Raw genomic sequence first — 19,061 nt, forward strand, 5'->3', positions numbered from 1 at the left:
ACACACACACACACACACACACATAGTATATGAATTGGATTTAAAGTTACAGTCCATGTATTTCTTCAAGCACTCAAGTAAAACTTTATGTTATGTACAAAGCAAGAAATCATTATGGGATGCATTTCTGTAATTCAATGTAATTTTGTAATAGAGCCTTGACGCTATTTGTATCTGCCTACAATATTTTCTAATTTATAATTATAGCCCCTAGTTTTGCATTGCTTGCCTTTTAACTCCTGCTGCAACACATTACAGGCAAAACCTTCAACACTTCCTTACTGGCATCCATTTTGTTTTACTTTTTTTTTTTTTATCTACTTAAATGAACTCATATCTGAAATGTACAGACCTTATCTTGAAAATGCATACAATGACAAAAACCATTAGCCTGTATTATTTTTTTTAATTTTAAACAATTAATAGACAATGCTTGGAGAGAAACAAAACAAACAAAAAAAAATGTCCATGTGCTTTTTAAGTCACTTCCTGGCTAACAGGAAAAACAGCCTATCAGTATTTAGTGGTATACTAAAATTGACAGTATAGTGCAGTGAAGCATTTATATACTGCTGCAGGCACGCTGTACCAGCCCAGCAGGGTAAGGAGCTGGGGTAGAAATCTGGGTAACCGCTAATAAGCCAATAAGATTAATTGTAGTAGCACTGATTTAAAGTAATTGTACTTGGTGCCAAGGTACACCGTTCTCAGGTTTCTAAGTGTATTATAAAGAGGGACTTTATAGTCAACCCATAACAATCTCTTAATTGGGTTCCAAAGAATGCCTTACATTTGTTAAATCAAAATGGCCACTTACTGAGAAAGTGGGAGCGGCAGCAGCAGTGAAAACAAGGAGGAAGAATAGTGATAGCATGCCTAGTAAAGTATGCATTTGAAACAGCGTGTTTTCTTATCTGCACTGCGAGAATGAGTAGAAAACCTATTACCCATTAGATTCCCCCCCCCCCCCCAGAAAAGCATGACAGACTACTACTACTACAAGCACAGTGAAAGAAAGCCACAGTTCATTATTCCAGATTACATGCCAGCAATGAGAGTACTTATTGTAGCTGGCTGAACTGCAGAGTGATACCAAAGCAGTTAAGATAGCAGTGAAACATAAGCATTTTCCTGAGCATTAGGGGTCAGTTGTTTAAGCTTTTCTGTAAACAATTGCAACACTAACCAGAGCAACATACGGTTTCATTTCCCAACCTTGAATGTTGGTGTTGTCGATTATAACTGGAGAAAGACCTTTCCTGAAGGTTTCTTTAGCTGAAATAAAAAGAACATGCAAACAAGAAGAGAGAAAATGTAAAACAAACAAAAAAAATATATACAATGAAGAGAGAACCAATATTGAGATATAGGTACAGTATATCTAGGGTCTGTACTATTAAACAGAACCAAAATTACTAAAGTAAATAAACTTGGTACTGTAAACAAAGTGAAATGTATTTACAATAATGTGATTTGCTATATAAACCCTTCAAACCAAGGTTATACATTATTATAGGGTACATTTATTATGCACAGTATTGATCAGCTTTACCTCGCTTCTGGGTCCATTCGTGAGCCTCCCCAAGGGCAGACCGGTCATACTGGTAATGTCCATCGCAAAGGAAGTAGTCATCTGTACTTAAAATAACCCCGGTTGGATTTTGTTCCAACAGATTCCTGAACAGAACAGAGTTTGCAAAGTTTAACCATCTTTGGTATTTAATTGTTTACTTGCTAATTTTTGGCAAAGTGGAAAACATGTTTTTTTTTAACACTTGATGCAATTACAGCATTCAACCGCTAGGCGAGAGGGGGCAGTGTCCATGCAAAAATAGCAAGAGTAAGGGCTGGTTCATACTCCTGTCACAGATGAATGCGATACGCAAGGCGCAGACAGCTATAAAAGCTGTGCAGCTTCACTCCAACCATGCAGCAAATGTTGACATTTTTCAACATTATCCAACCCTGTGCGATTTCAGGTCACAGACGGCTGAGAAAAGGCTGTGCAACTTTCCAAAAAAGACGCATGTCGCAAGAGTGTGGATGATGTAATTCTGACCTGTCACACAAAGTCGGAGACCCTCGACTCCGACCAGAAACTATGTTGAAGTCTGAAGTATGAAGCAATCTTAAGAGTAATTTCAGCTGTAATATTCATCCCCACAAACTATTTACCTTTTCTCTTAACACCTACAATCAATAAGATCAGACTCATTTCCTCCGATACAGTACAGTGTTTAACATGTATCGTTGCAGACTTATGCTGATGCGACTGCCATTGTAATCTGAACAACTAATTCAGCAAAAAAGGACTGGCCCTTGTCAGCACAGTGCTGCTTTATGAGCTACCAACCGCAGTGAAAGAGAAGCTTCACCAGGAGGTGCCTATTCACTAAATATACACAGCTATTTATTATTTTCTTTACATTTTAAAAAAGAATACATCAATCAACTGTTACAACTTTGTGAACATGGGAAGACTTACATCTTGCATATAAAATTGGAAATAGGGTTGTGGGTTAAAATACAATTATAAGAGCATATTGCACTATCCTTCCCACCTCCTCTCTAATGTCAGTAAAATGAAGTAACAGCATGTATGCTGGATATTTGATATTTTGTCTCTATTGTTTGTTAACCTCCTGTTTCACAAGCACTTTCTTTTATTCTTCTTCTACCTCCTTGCATGCATCACATTGCACACGTACTATTGAAATCAATTGTCTCATCATCAGTTGAAATGCAGAATTGGCAGCCCTGGATACTCTAGTCCTATTTTCATCCTTTAGAGCTATTCCACACCATTGAAGAAAGCTACCCTCATCAAAAAGACTCCATGCCCACCCAGGTCTTGGGTTTATTTGTGCAAAGGTGGCAAATGGTGTGTGCATATACAAAATAACTTGTCTATTGCCACATTCTATTTATTTTTTTTTATCAAATTCAATTAGGCCCACAGTATCATCTTAAAAATGAATCTCATAATGCTAAACATACTAAGGTTGTTTAAAGTTAAAAAAAAAAAAAAAAAAAAAAATTCTGCAAAAAGGAGGAAAAATTACTTTAAAATTGGCCAACTCACAACATTTTTCAGGGGGATACCTCCTTCCTACTTTCAATCCAAACTAAATTCATACATGCACCATTCACCACAGTACCTGGCCAAAGTTGATTTTCCTGAGCCCGGAGCTCCTCTCAACAGCACTAGCACTTTGCCCACAAGCACTGTTCTCTTAGCAGAGCCTTGCAGTGGAGGTCTCATTGGGGAGGACACTGGCTGAGTCCCATGCTGGCCACCCCAAGATGCTGGGGTAAAAGCTCCAGAGTTGAGATGAGGAGCTGCCCTCCCGGAGGGTCTCAAGTTAAGCCCAGATCTCCATACCGGGCTCATTGCGACAGGTGTGATAAACATGTGTGGTCCAGGAAGATGAATTTCAGAGGGCCATATATTGCAGTCATTGCCATTGCCCAGTGCTGTCTGTATGTTATTGTCTGTATTGGGCAGTTTGAAATTAATCTGTTCATTAGTACCACTGTTGCCATTTATTCTGTGTTCATGGTGCGGTGTGTCTGTAAATGGAAATCCCCCAAAAGCTCTGTTGTTGTCAGCGTCCCTTGAAACAGTCTTACTTTTCATGGAAAAGGGATTGCTGTTATATTTTGATCCTTTGAAGGCCACAGATGTGACATCATTAGAAAAGGATAAAGGGGGTTTGTCACTCTCCACCTCCTTTACTAAATAACTAAAGTCAGTCAACATGGAACCACCGGAACTGGCCTGATCAGGCTGTGAAGGTATCTGACCTGCAAGGACAGCTAAATTCAAGTTCCCATGATGCTGTGTGTTGTCAGCTGGCTGCTCCTCTGTAGAAATATGCTGATCATCTGTAGAATAGTTGCACAAGCTAGATTTGATAAGTTCGGGCAACTCATTACTAGAACTAGAAGCACTGGATGGTAAATCTGAATGATGTGGCTTTTTACAGATAGTCTCAAACTCGTATTCTATTAACGAATCAAAATCCTCTGTTAAATGTGTCCCGAAGGAGTCTGGAGATTTTGTCTGGTTCCCTGAAACAAAGACAGAACCTTTGGTAGGTGGGTTTTGTTTTCTCCTGCTCTCTGCACCGCTGCCGTCATGTTTGCTCTGTCCTAAAAGAGCAGCGGCAGATTCAAACCCTGAGAGAGGTGCAGGGACGACAGCTCCTTCAGCAGCATTGGACAGTTCAAGCAGAATATCCATTGCAACTTCAGCTGGAAATGAAAGCGGGGAGAAAGAAGGGTTAGAAAAACAGTGCTGCCATTATATTAAATGTGTTTTAATACACCGTGGCCAAAAACTGAGCAGTGCGGTTTTGACTCCTGAAGCGTGTTTTAAAAAAAAAAAAAAAAAAAGAATAAGGCTGAACTTTTAGAATAACTAGTGCCGAGAAGGGAAATCTCAGGAAACCACCACAGTACTGCATTTGGCCATAATCACCATATATATTGGAGATCAGATTTATAATGTCTTATAAAAACTGCTTTATTACACTTAATAGACCTGGCACATTCCTAGACACGTCCTCACAAAGCACATACAAACAAAAGCAATCAACACACATAACTTTAAAATAAAGAAATGTAACAATGCCACCATATGAAGTCTCAATCACCCAACACCGTGACATCCCTATGACCTTCATCACAGCGGCTTAGCTAGGAAGGCCACAAAAACCGGTTTGTCTTTTCTCAAGAATAGAAAATAACATTCCCACATTTGTCTTTTAATTTTACACGAGACACAAATGCCTGGCAGATCTAAAGGGTATTTTACTACTTTGCACATATAAGGCAGGGCTGAGCACCTTGCTTGAAAATTAACAAATTATTAAATGAAGAAAAAGTCACATACATTTGTATTAGTTATTTTACTGCAGGATTGGAATTAGATCAGTAGGCAATTGAAATACAGCATATATTTAGACATGACATTCTTAGTGATGCTATGATATAACTAGGACGTGTCCACGTGTGTTGAGTCTAGAAATCAAATATAAAAAAGATGATTTATCATCTGTTGACAGAAAATATGGAATACCCACTGCACTAGGTTATTTTGGCCCTGTCCACACTATGCCTTAAACCAGCTTACAAGTGCTAAATACCGTTAGTGTCCACACTACACAGCGTTTAATACTCGAGAACCAGACTCGAGACCACCTCAGGACACAAGTCTCGAGTCCGGTTCTTAATTAGATCGCATCAGATAGTGCGGTTTGTCAGAAGTATGGACCCTGTAATACCACTACATGTTTTGTGTATCCTCCAATATCCCAAAATGCGTTGTGGTATGTTTGGCGAAATACTCGGACCAGGCACCTGAAGTACTTGCTATCAGTGTACACTCCGTACTTGGTATTCAATTTTATGCTTTAAAAAAAACACTGTCAGGACCTCTGTTAAACTAGTGGGGGGAAACAACAAAAGGACAACGTTAAATTATACAACTGCAAAAATTAAATGCGAGTTAAAAGTAGGACCGGGGGTGAGCAATTCACTTTGAAATAAAATTAAGGGCGCCAGAACTAGGCTCAGGCACAATATGAAGGTAAAAACAAAGATTGTTTAAAGGGACGTCACTTCATTAAAAAGAAACCCCCAAAACTTTAAGCCCTACTTGTGTGTGTTCGCATTTAGTGGTTTCCAAACTACTGGTTTCTTTTTAGCAATATGAACATCTATTAATATGGGGTATAGTGGAATCGTATGTGTAACGATTAGATAAAGGGGCATTCAGAACAGAAAATAGGAGGCACTTTTTTACACAGAGAATTGTGAGGGTCTGGAACCATCTCCCCAGTAATGTTGTTGAAGCTGACACCCTGGGATCCTTCAAGAAGCTGCTTGATGAGATTCTGGGATCAATAAGCTACTAACAACCAAACGAGCAAGATGGGCTGAATGGCCTCCTCTCGTTTGTAAACTTTCTTATGTTCTTAACCCCACCCCCCAATTTATCATGTAACATCAGTCCCACTACCGGTCTTTATTTAAATTGCAAAATACACTACAGCCACTCAGTATACGCCGATGAAATGTTACTGCACTATGCTACTAGTAGTAGTATTGTATGAATCAAACAATTTTCCAGAAACGTAATTATTTCTTGCATTGCAATTTTTTTTTTTGCAAAGATATATCACTGTACATTCCGGCATTTCACAAGAATTGCATTCTGCAAAACTTACATTTAAAAACCATCTAAATGTGTTGTTTATGGTGGCACTCGTAGTCGCAGTACCGTGACTTATTTTAAATCACATGACAGTAATAATAATACTAGACGGCAATGTTGTCAAGAAATTGAAGGCTTTTCACAATTCTAACTACAGTACGCTGTACTTTTAGCGATGACGACGGCGCCGACACAGGCCATAAAGACCTGGATCTCGATTTAGAAGATATTAAGTGCCGCGAGTGGATGAGTAACTAACACAGCATCGCCCCCGCTTGCGTATACTTCCGGCGTGCACATTTCTTTACCTTTAAAGTCGCATTCAGATAGTACCATATAAATCACTTCAGAATCCAGATGAGAAAACATCTCCAACATACTGTTGACGATTCCTTCTTTGCCAGAGCGGCTGGTATGGAAGTTTGAGGACACCATATTATTATCATCAGTCTCTCTGCTTGGCAGAGCGAGATCGTTGCCAGTGCTCGTGCTGCAGTCGCTGGAATTTCCAGGAGTCCTCGCGGGGCTTTGCGCGGCACTTTTCTTTTTTCTCGGCATTCTATGTCAAATTTAGCTTTCTTTCATAAAGTTGCAGTTTTATTTGCCCTTGCACATCGGCACTTAGCACATTAAGAAGCGCGGAAGATCAAAACAAGCTAACTTTTTTTCTTAACAAACCAGCACAGCTTAAATACGGTCAACGCTGAACTTTCTGTATAGCACACCAGGCGGACGAGTCGTGTAATAACACTGACACAAGCAAGGGGGCGATGAATATACGACCACGACTGTACTGCACTCACTATATTCTCCATACAGACAACAAATACAACATTTGTAGCGTTGCTAACGTCTGTTGTAATAGTCTAAACTGCAGAACAACTAACTGACTTTTACATTAATGTTGATTCCCCCCCCCGGCAATGATAATGCTTTAAGCTGCTGCTAGAGACAATGGCATCAATGGCGGACGAGGCTTCAAATTCGAATTCTGCTCTTGTTCAGTTTTGTCACATGGTACGGTACATCTCTTTTTGAGAGCTTTACCATCTAAATCTGAAAATGCTTTCTAGTTCCGTGTGTTACACTGCTTTTGTATGACATTTTTAGAGTATCGCAGTATTTTCGACAGAGAAAGGTTACGTTTTTATGAAAAATAAAGTACAGAGGAAAACACAATTGTAAACTGTGTTGTAATGAAATGACGATTAAGTCATATCATGTCAACAAATTGTATTGTTTACTTGTTCTCTGTACATGTATGGGGTTTGAACACTTGCCACAGCGCTGTCAATGAGGTAAAAGCGAAGTCTGTTCTCCTGAATTGTTAGAAATGTTAGTGTTACTTAAGGAGGCTGTGTGGTCCGGTGGTTGAAGAAAAGGGCTCAGCCACTGACACACTGACCCTGAGCAAGTCACTTAACCTCCTTGTGCTCCGTCTTTCGGGTGAGACGTTGTTGTGACTGCGATGCATAGTTCACAAACTAGTCTCTGTAAGTCGCCTTGGATAAAGGCGTCTGCTAAATAAACCTGTCAACTGAGCGCCCATCATTAGACCTCTATCAGTCTGCCGGATCTGCTTGATAGAAAACGGATATTGCACATATTACAGAATGCATGTCAGATATTTGACTGTGTGAGGTGGAAGCACATTCATAGACGTGTGAGTCAAACGGTGCGTGTCTTTCTATTTTTGTCCAATAATAGGGGCAGTTTTTTTTCGCATAAATGTCATACTGATTTCTTCAAGAGAATCTGGTGCAATGTATTAATATTATTCACCTTAGACATTAGGCGGCGCTATGCTTTCTGTTTGCAATCCTGTTATGTTCTCGCTGGACTCCTGCTCATTTAAAGTGCTGTTTTTTGGTCTGTGCTCACGCCTGCGCATGATCTGTTTTCTCGGTAGGCGGGCGGTGAAGTGAAGTTTCGGAGTGTGGACTCCCGCCTCTCTTGATAGCTCTGCGAGCCTAATTTCAGACCGGAGGCGGCGCTGTGGTCCATTCTCTCAACAGACACTGAGAAAAACGGGGCTGGCTGAGCTTTGTGTTGAAACTAAATACCATATAAACCTGACTCATGCAGTAAAACAACACATTCATGAGGTAAGTATTGCAGTATAATTTATGTGTATTGTGGGACCGTGTGTAATGCTGGTGAATGTTCTTGTTTTTGTTTTAAAAACACCAACAAGCAAGTTATGGGAGGGGAGGACGGAGATAACGTGTAGGTTGTAAGAGAGCCGAGACCTGAAGTTGAAGAAACAAACAATAAGTAAATAATCTGAGGTTTCCCTCAAAATAAAGTTGGTCTGTTTAGAGAGGTGATGCAGCGATAAATACCTGGCTGTTTTTCACAAAAGGCTAACGTAATAATTGATAGAAATGTAGATTTAGATTCAGCCGGTTTATATTGTCGCTATATCTGTGTGTATCTTTTAAATAGTTTAGAGGCCTAACATTTGGGCCTCTACACGAACGATGTACCTACATTTTCATCACACTGCTTAGGGCATTTTGCGTCTGGTTATGTATTTTGTAACGGTTTAGTGAATTTTCAGTAACGTCGGTTAGGCACAACCGTATAATTTTTATTTAAATTCCAGTGTAAATTGTGCACTTTTAATGAAATGCTGAATTTGTAATTAGTGGAATGAAAGAAACATGGGGATGCCACAACGTATTTCAGACGGCATCTTTAGTTTTTTATTAAGTCACTGCGAATTGGGGCGGGATTAAACATTGCTGTGGTGCTTATAAACCGTGTAAATGTCAACGTATATAAAATAATTTTTAAAATGAAAATATAAAAGTGGTGTGTTTATTCTCTTGAACTTTTGTTTTCTGACCGATAGAGGCCAGTAGAGTACTGTGGAAGAAAAGTTGATGAGAATGGAGTTTCCTCAGCAGCAAAAACCTGCAGATGGAAAAATCATCTATCCCCCCGGAGTCAAGGAGATCACAGACAAAATCACAAACGATGAAGTTGTCAAACGACTGAAGGTATATGGCTTTCCTTCTTAACTTTTTATTTTTTTATATTTAATCATTGTAGTCAAGTGGCTTTAACAATTGCTAAAAAGGTATATTTGATATCTTAATGTCATTTGTCGAAGGCATCTTCCTATAACAAAATTCGCTTTAAAAAAATAGTTTTGGAATAAATCGAAAATACGGAGAACTGGTTGGGTTAGCACTCTGAAATTCACCCCAGAATACCCTGTTAGGTGCAGAATTACAATGCATATTACAGATACTAACGTGTGAACTTGCATTTACATAAATTCTGTTTTAGTAATCGTTGGGTTACAGAGTGTTAGTACAAGTATTGTACCTATTGTATTCAGGACTATAGGATTTATTATCCTGTTGTGTTCTGTTAACATCACTAAATACTGCACACTGGGATGTTTATTGGAATCAATTTACAAGTGTAAATATGCAGTAACATTATCTTCAATAGTAAGCAAAACAGTTTTGGTACAATTTACACATACCTTCCACATCTTTGATTTTTGGACTATGTAACTGAAATATATTTAGAATCAACAAAGGTGAGTGAATTAAACCAGCCAGATACAATACAATTGCAAAAACAAAGTTTACAATGCTAACCATCAAACGTACCTCTGCCACTCCGAGCAAGGGCAGTTTGTATAATGAAGCCAGTACAAAAGTGACTGTTTGTTTTGTCTACGAGTAATTTCTGCCCCCTTGAAATGCAAGTTAATTTCCAGAGCAAATAAATTAACAATGTGCTAGTGACTTTATTAAGCATGTTAAATATTCATGACTGATTAAACAATTCTAAATGATGTTTAAGAATACACCATGGAAAAATTAACACAAAACAATTGCACAGGAATATAAGGTATTACTGTAAGTTATTTATTTAGTTGGCAGACGCCTTTATCCAAGGCGACTTACAGGGTTATTATTATTATTATTATTTATTTCTTAGCAGACGCCCTTATCCAGGGCGACTTACAATTGTTACAAGATATCACATTATACATTATACAGATATCACATTATTTTTACATACAATTACCCATTTATACAGTTGGGTTTTTACTGGAGAAATCTAGGTAAAGTACCTTGCTCAAGGGTACAACAGCAGTGTCCCCCCACTGGGGATTGAACCCACAACCCTCCGGTCAAGAGTCCAGAGCCCTAACCACTACTCCACACTGCTGCCCTGATTGGTGGTTCAGTGGTTGAAGAGGCTTGGTGTTCCAGTAGTTAAAGAAAGGGCCTTGTTACCAGGAGGTACAATGCAAAATTATTATTATTATTATTATTATTATTATTATTATTATTATTATTATTATTATTATTATTATTAATCAGCTATTTAGCAGATGCTTTTATCCAGTGACTTACAGAAACTAGGACGGAGCACGAGAAGGTTAAGTGACTTGCTCAGGGTCACGTACACAGTGAGTCAGTGGCTGGGATTGAACCAGCAACCTCCTGGTAACAAGCCCCTTTCTTTAACTACTGGAACACCAAGCCTCTTCAACCACTGAACCACCAATCAGGGCTCTACGTTTAGATTTTTAACTACTGGCCCCTTGGGCCACTGAGCTTGTGTTTTTACTGGCCCGGATTAATTTTATCTGTCCCAATATATATTTTTTATATATTTTTTGTCATGATGGCTTTTATTTTCACTGTTTCTAACTGTGTAGGGTAACCGAAGATAGCCCGCGTCTCTAAAAAGAAAAAGAAAGTAGTTAAGCGAAGCCTTTCAATATATGTTACTTCAGCCATTTAACATGCACACATTTGGGTACTTGTCAGAAAATGAGAATACTATTAAGATTTCAAAATGTATGTGTACAAATGATACTCATTTTTCCACAAGCAAAGCCGTAACCGAGCTGTTACCATATGGTCACAGCAACGCTAAAACTGAATGATAATAATCGTAATTAGGGATGGGTCAGTGTAGTCGAATACACGATTACACAAACTGAAGTAAAATAAATGCATATAGCAAGTGCTAAAAGAAGGAAGTCGAACTTTGGAAACATTGAAATTAGAAAGGTAATTTTAACATTATGATAGTGACAGTGTGGAGTAGTGGTTAGGGCTCTGGACTCTTGACCGGAGGGTCGTGGGTTCAATCCCCAGTGGGGGACACTGCTGCTGTACCCTTGAGCAAGGTACTTTACCTAGATTGCTCCAGTAAAAAACCCAACTGTATAAATGGGTAATTGTATGTAAAAATAATGTGATATCTTGTAACAATTGTAAGTCGCCCTGGATAAGGGCGTCTGCTAAGAAATAAATAATAATAATAATAATAATAATAATAATAATAAATATAAACGACATACTAAATGTTAAGCAGAACAATGCAGTGACTAGTAAGAAAAGCAAGACACATGGGAGTTTATTTTTTTAACTCTGGACTGCAGTTCTCAATGTAAAACATCTACTGTTGACATTTTGTGACTGGGTAGTAATGTCAACATTTGCACTGACCATTAAAAGTACAACCAGGAATATTACTTGTTTTGAATTACAGGTTATTGAATAAACAAAGTAACTTGACTTCATCGGAGGTCAGTACTTAACAGCTTGTTGTAATTGGTAGAAATGTTATGCTATTGTAATGTTGAAATGTATTTTCTATTGTTTTGGCCAGGTTTACAATATTTGCACTATTCAGATTATTTTATAAATTGTATTATTTGTTAGAATTAAACAGATGTAGATTATTTAGGTTGTTATATGATAGGTGTTATTTTATTCTGAATACAGCAAAAAAAAAAAAAACATTGTGCTATTGTTGCTTTAATTGGAAGAGATATGCGTTGTGACGTTGCTGCTCATTGTGATCTGTATTTTAATTTAGTAAACAAAAGGAAAAACCTGTGTCGAAGGAGTATTGAACAAAGAAATATCATCTTAGACATTGTTTGTACACTGTGAACCCGTCTAAACTTGATTGGCTTACACTGTTAGGCTGTTTGCTTGTAGCACACAAACACATTTGCCTTTTATTCTTGGGAGCGTAAGAGCAGGGACTAGAGTTCGGGTAATCAAATACGTGAAAATGTTGCACCCTGTGCATTCTAATAGGAAACTATTTGAAATTTCCATTCCTAATAATAAACACTATTAAAACAATAATACAAAATAACTGTCCTTATCAGAGCGTTGTCGCTAAGTTGTGTAGACTCTCCCAAGTCAGCGCTAATCTTGCTGAGTGATACCAACGAGTCTTGGAAAGAGTGCGACCTATTGCTGTGAGACTGGATATGATGTAAACGAAATGTTAAATTTTCAACAAATAAAGCTGCTGTTTTATTTGCAAGTCTGGGAAACAAGGCAGAACATTACTTTTTTTCACTGTCATTGAAGCCAGATGAAAGTCTCCACTCTAAATGTTCATTTTTTTCATAATTACTTTCTTTGATTATTGATTTTGGCGCTTTTGTTTTGGCTTATTGGTTGCTTAGTTGTAGAAAATCCGATTTGTAAAGATTGTCCATGTAGCAGGAGCGATTCTTACCAACACAGCACTTTGGTAAGTAGTCTCAGATTCTGACTGTACAACAAACATGACGTGCAGCGGGAAAATTTGGATTAGTTCACTTATGTCGTTATCGGAGGGGGTGGTGGATTTCTTTGTAAATTAGTTTTTGCAGCTTTTTTGGTTCACTGGTCCATTTTTCCTCCGTTCATGAAACGGAATCCATGTGCACTATACTTATACTATATATTAGTTAAAAAATGTAACCGGCCCAGTCGGGCCTGTGGTGCTTCATAACTACAGGCCAAAATGTGATCTCTACCGGCCCAGGGCCACCGGGCCATGGTTAATGTCGAACCCTGCCAATTAATATTTAAATAGTCAGTGCAAATACTAATACTAAAGTAGAATAAGAAATAGGATGCAACAAGTTAGGAATACAAGACGTTATATCTGCAATGACGTGTTAGTAGTGCAATGGTCCAAGGATAGTGTATCATTGATGGTCCAGTAACTCAGTGTGTAGGTTAGATGAAATACAGTGCATTGTAAGTGGGGTAGATCGAGATCCACAGGTGCAGTCTAAACAGTGGGTTCTTGAGAAGGCAGTGAGAGACGGAGTTGTCCTGCAGTTCTCTGATAGCTGGTTCCGCCATGGGGGGACGGGACTTCCACTTCAAAAGAACATCTCATGTTTACAAACCGTTGAATCAGAGGCTTGTCTCCTTTCCTATTAAACCAGGGGTGTTTTAGTTTTGTTTGTGTTCCTCCACAAAACACCAGTGTGTGGTTAATACTGTACTGTAGACAGGTAGTTAAGCTCAGTATTTCTTAAATGAGGCCATCATGGTACACCCTCTACATCCCTCTCAAAATGAATCTTCCTTAATGCCACCACTGCATGCAAATGTCATTTTGCCGAGGCACTGTAATAAACCCCTGTGTTAAGCTGTACTGTGCTTTTTTAGGTGTTATATTTGAAACCACTCCCCCACAGTCAGGGTTCTAGATTTTTGTAGTCACTAGTGACTAATCCTTTCTAAAAACATTAGTCACTCCAGATATTCAGTAGTCACTACTGGCGCACAGCTCAAGTCTTCAAGGGTGTTATGAATCCTGTTTTTATTTTATACCTTAAATCACTGTATTGACCAAAACAATGATTTAATTAAACCATTTTAATAAATGCTCTACAGTTTAAATAAATTGATCATTTTACAGCTGTAAACTTTTAGAACTTTAGAACTCAAGAACCGGACTTATTTGCCCTGAAAAGCTACATAGAGACACAGAATGCATTATTAAGTACTTATACCAGGATTTATTTATTTTTTGCAATTATATTGCAACATTTCATATGGCAATGGTACGCAAATAAGTCAATATTTCATAACCAACAAACTTTCTATATTTCTATATTAATTTCAGGTTTCCTAAATGAAAGTACAGTATTTCAGAATTAACGCTTCAGCTAAAATTTGCCAGTCTGTGGTATACAATAACATTAAAAATGTAATTTATTGAGTGTTTGTGTACTTGTATGTCTTTTACAATAAAGAAAAAAAACAGTGTTAGAATATTATATACAACCCATGGAAACAGAGTTTTCCAATAAGGCTGAAACTTTGCTGCTTGTTTTCTTTTTCTTTTATTGACACTTGTGAACTTTGTTCTTTTTTGTCTGGTGTTCCTAATCAAAGTCTTCATCTTCTACAACTTGTTCTGTTTCACTCTTGCTGTGGCCGCGCTGAAAAAACGAGTGGATTTTCTTCTGCGACATTTTACAGTATTGGCTAACAGTTTTGTTTTTTAATTTGCGCGCAAAAGCGTACCGCTTTCACTGCGGATGCAAAGGTTTGAGCAGAACTCTCTGCAGTCGTGAAAGCGCAGCAACACCTAGTACAGCCTCATAAAGCGGTCTGGGTTACCATAACTGTGGTTCTCAGGTGATGCCCCCTAGTTCATATTTGAATTGTTTTCTTTGATTTTAAATAAAAATTATTTCAGATTTGAATATTTATTATCTCCAAATTCAGGGTGTAGCAATGGGTTCAGTAATGGCGCCTAACTATGCCAATCTATTTATGGGTAAATTTTTAACACGATTACATTTACAACAATAATCCTTTTAAATCTTATCTAAAGTTGTGGTTACGTTACATTGATATTTTTTTTATATGGACTGGACCTAAAGATATGTTGAGTAAGTTTGAAGAGTATGTCAATAACATTAAACCTACACTCAAGTTTACTTCAGAGATTAGCTCGAGTATGTTACTTTTCTAGATGTTCAAGTTGTGAAGGTGGGGCATCGCCTGATAACCACTTTATATAGGAAATCCACGGATCGGAACAGTTTTTTAAATGCTTCTAGTTATCATCCTCCTTTGAAACACAATTTGCCATATAGTAAATTCCTTAGATTAAGATGTATCTGAGTCTGAGGATGATTTTGTATTACAAAACTGATTTTTGACAAAAGGATATAAACATACTTGGGTTGACAAAGCTTTATCTAAATGCATGTCTCTTAAGAGACCAGTTACTTACATGTCAATTTAAGATAGCCAAAACTAAACACTCTGTTACATTTGTTTCTACCTACTTACCTATTTCAAATACATATATTGTCAACCAAATTAAGATCAGTATCCTCCACGTTTTACATATAAAAGACAAAGAAATGTATTTGTTAAAGCAGACACCATTTTTTCCCACCGTCTCACTTTTTAACACCGATACCACAAGGTAACTTTAATTGTCACAATTGCACTTGTTGCAACGCAATGATAAAAAGCGATACTGTTACCCATCCTAAAACTAATAAGCAGTTTAAAGTAAGAGGTAGGATTACTTGTGTTACCAAGTTTGTAGTCTATTTGTTGAAATGCCCTTGTGGTCTGTGCTATGTGGGTAAGACCATTAGGGAATTGAAAACGCGTATAAGTGAACATAAAAGCGGTATTAGGAATAATGACATACAATCACCTGTAGCGAGACATTTTAATGAACAACAACATAGCGGTTGTACTCTCAGATTTATAGGGATTGAAGTGGTTAATACCCCATGTCGAGGTGGAGATCGTAATAAACTGTTAATACAAAGGGAAGCCTCTTGGATACATACTTTGCAAACTGAATCTCCTGATGGCATGAATGAGGAGCTGTTTACACCTTTTTTATAATAATATCTATTGTTGCATCTAGTGGTCCATTATGATTTTGTGTTCTAGTTTGTAATTTTACAATAGACTATACTTGGATATACATATTTTGGTGTTGGTCTGTATGTTTTAATAACATATTTTTTGTTTTGTATTTACATAGTTTGAGTTGGGCACTAAAAGTATTGATTGTTATTGCTTTATTGAAAGATAATTGAATAATGAATGCTTTAGACATATAAATGTCTCACCTGTATGTGCTTGATTTAAATTGTTACTGCACTGACGAAGGCCAGTGGCCGCAAAGCGTCTGCATGAATTCGCTTCATTGTTTTTTATGATTATGATGTTCTAATAAATATGAGCTTAACAGCAGATACTTGGTGAATGCTTGACTGTTTACGACATTCTGTATATTTACTTGAGTTATAGCACACCGTCAATACAAGAACATTGCTCTTTTAGCGGCTCCTATTTTTTCTATTACCATGGTAACTGACACGCAACATGAAACTGAGGCGTTGAATGGCTGACTGCATTTACGTCGCCTACCACGCCATGAGAACGTTGCAGAGTCAATGAATCGAGAGGCTGAGGCGCTGATCTGATCAGCAGCAGTGACTGGTTTAGCGATCCCTTCTTTTGAAGAAAGAGACGTTGTGTGTGACTAACAAAAAGGATTTTTTTATAGTACAAACAGAAACGATCGTCGCTAGTGACGATTCCACTTTTTTTTTGTCATCACTTTCAAAAAACTTTCGCAAATTATTCGAGTGACGAGCAACAGCGAAACCCCTGCCCACAGTGCATGCAGAGTAGTCGTTGATTTGAAGCTGTTGATGCAGCGAGGGAGGAAGTAAACAAGGGTTGTGTAAAACAGTGGAGGCTCCTTTAATGGATTATATTATAGAATTATAATATAATAATGTTCAATAAAAAACAATTATTGGCTAAAATTAAAAAAAAAACTATATACATTTTAACCTAAACCTTAGATTCAGCATTCCCAAATTAACAGCAATTCTGGCTGCTGAGTGACGCACTTAGAGTACTAGCAGTGGCAGATGGTGTTATGGTCCTGGAGGAGCGATTTTTTTTTTTTTTTTTTTTTTTTTTTTTTTCTCCTCGAGGGGAGGCTCTCCAATTCTACACAGTAGAAGATCGCGAGATCTGAGCACAGGTTTTAATTGGAGAGGTTTTTTTTTTTTTTTCAGAGGAGGCAATGCCTCTGATTGAAGTCCTGTCTGTCAAACACAGTAGTAGCAATAGTAGATTGCATGATCTGAGCACAGGTTTTAACCACTTCAACACCATGACGTTCGCACGTACGTCAATTGAAAACCCACTTACAGTACCATGCCGTACCATGCCGTACCTGGGTACGTCAAGTTTCCCATTCTGTTCTTTGATCGGTTTCTCAATCAAGCAGTGGTAGTACTGTGGAATGTGCAATGAAAGTTGGGGCTTGGGTCAGGTGACATTTTTATTCAATTGCGTGTCATGTAGCAATTCCAGTCTGTAGCTGTGGGTGTTTAGAAGGCTGAGATATATTGCAGGAAGCCATTCAGCTTTTACAAGTATGTGTGTGTGTGTGTGTGTGTGTGTGTGTGTGTGTGTGTGTGTGTGTGTATATATATATATATATATATATATATAATGTATTAGTGTTCTAAATTATTATTTTTTGTTTTATAACTAGTTTTACTTGTTTAGTTATAGTTTATATAGTTTAGTGAAAGCTAAACATGGCAACGTACGTGGTCTTTCTATAATGAGTAACGGGAGTGAAGTTGGTTCGTAGGATTTCGATACCAGCGACAGTGATGCTAACTTATCGCTCAGCAATTATGATGAAGAGGATGTGGAGCCAAAAACAATACAAACTGTACAAACAGAAGAGCATACTGCTACTTTACAGGTAAGCCAGCTGCAAACGGAAAGCTGTTTGGTTTGAAATGGCAGATCCATCACAATGTCTGCGCAAAGTAGCTGTGTACATGCATTTGTGACTATCCCTCCAACACGAGCGAAGCAGACACCGTAAAAAAAGGTACAGGGTCTGCAACGAAAATGAAAACAAAAGAAAAGACGAAAGAAAAATGTGCAGTGGTTGCGAAGGCAATCCCAGGTTCTGTTGTATTGAACATTTCAATAAATGGCACAGAGCAAGTCGATACTGGCACACATTTTGATATTGTTTGATTTTTATTTGATAATTACTGTTTACTGATTCTTATTGTTATTATCGTTATTAGCAGCGTTTTTGTTTTCATTGTTAAAAAGCAGCAGTGTGGAGTAGTGGTTAGGGCTCTGGACTCTTGACCAGAGGGTCGTGGGTTCAATCCCCAATGGGGGACGCTGCCTGTGTACCCTTGAGCAAGGTACTTTACCTAGATTGCTCCAGTAAAAACCCAACTGTATAAATGGGTAATTGTATGTAAAAAATAATGTCATATCTTGTAACAATTGTAAGTCGCCCTGGATAAGGGTGTCTGCTAAGAAATAAATAATAATAATAATAATAAAAATAATAAATAAATAAATAAAAAATGTTTTTATCTCTTGAATATGGGTATGTAGAACACAGCAGCATTAAAGGTTAATGAAAAACACAGTTTAGGTCATTTATTTGTGTGTTATTCATCATATGTTAACATTTTATAACAATTACAGGTTTGAAAACATTATTATTTTCAAAATCTGGTACCTGGGAAGGGGTTTCATTTTTACATCTGGAGTTGAAGTGGTTAATTGCAGGAATCACCCACATCCTCCCACACCCTGCTGAAGCACTACTTTTAATACACTGAGTATGCGTTAATTTATGAGTGTTGATTGAAATTGCATCATTTCGTATTGCATCAGAGGTAAGAAACACAATATATTTTGTTATTGTTTTATTGTGGTGCATGTCTTGTGCAGGCGTTAAATATAAAATGGAGGATAACACATTAACACACGATAACACGCTAGATTATACTGAAAAACTTATGGTAAAATCTGAAGAGAGACCGCAAGCAAAAATTGAAATTGCTTATAAGAACAGGTCATTTCATAGTGGTTGGTATGACAGAGTGGATTGGCTGACTGGAGGTGTAGCAAATAACCGTCTTTATTGCTGGAATTGTTAACTTTTCACTAACTGCGCTTGCGTGGTCAAAGTATGGCTTTATTGGTTTAAAAAATCTGGAACGGGC

At 37.7% G+C, this 19,061-nt stretch overlaps 2 protein-coding genes across 5 annotated transcripts in view; one reads left to right on the plus strand and one right to left on the minus strand.

The window, feature by feature from the left end:
• n4bp2 (NEDD4 binding protein 2) overlaps window positions 1-7,166 on the minus strand; it is a 31,038-nt gene extending 23,872 nt beyond the window's left edge. Inside the window, exons 1-4 of one of the 3 annotated variants that reach the window (XM_034015002.3) lie at window positions 6,526-7,159; window positions 3,159-4,254; window positions 1,553-1,677; window positions 1,187-1,275 (exon numbers count right to left, since the gene is read on the minus strand). In XM_034015002.3, the coding sequence (XP_033870893.3) occupies window positions 1,187-1,275; window positions 1,553-1,677; window positions 3,159-4,254; window positions 6,526-6,775 (1,560 nt within the window). In that variant the 5' untranslated portion in view covers window positions 6,776-7,159. Of the gene's footprint in view, window positions 1-1,186; window positions 1,276-1,552; window positions 1,678-3,158; window positions 4,255-6,525 lie in introns of all 3 variants that reach the window. The other 2 variants (XM_034015001.3, XM_034015005.3) reach the window with 2 other exon arrangements.
• A 912-nt stretch (window positions 7,167-8,078) lies between these two features.
• LOC117409394 (sister chromatid cohesion protein PDS5 homolog A) overlaps window positions 8,079-19,061 on the plus strand; it is a 44,233-nt gene continuing 33,250 nt past the window's right edge. Inside the window, exons 1-2 of one of the 2 annotated variants that reach the window (XR_009310054.1) lie at window positions 8,079-8,322; window positions 9,072-9,219. Coding sequence is in view for 1 of the 2 variants with exons in the window: in XM_034015376.3 (XP_033871267.3) it covers window positions 9,103-9,219 (117 nt within the window). In the remaining variant the exon portion in view is untranslated. The remainder of the gene's footprint in view (window positions 8,323-9,071; window positions 9,220-19,061) is intronic. The other variant, XM_034015376.3, reaches the window with a different exon arrangement.

Source organism: Acipenser ruthenus, chromosome 2 (assembly GCF_902713425.1).
Source record: "Acipenser ruthenus chromosome 2, fAciRut3.2 maternal haplotype, whole genome shotgun sequence".
Taxonomy (NCBI): Eukaryota; Metazoa; Chordata; class Actinopteri; order Acipenseriformes; family Acipenseridae; genus Acipenser; species Acipenser ruthenus.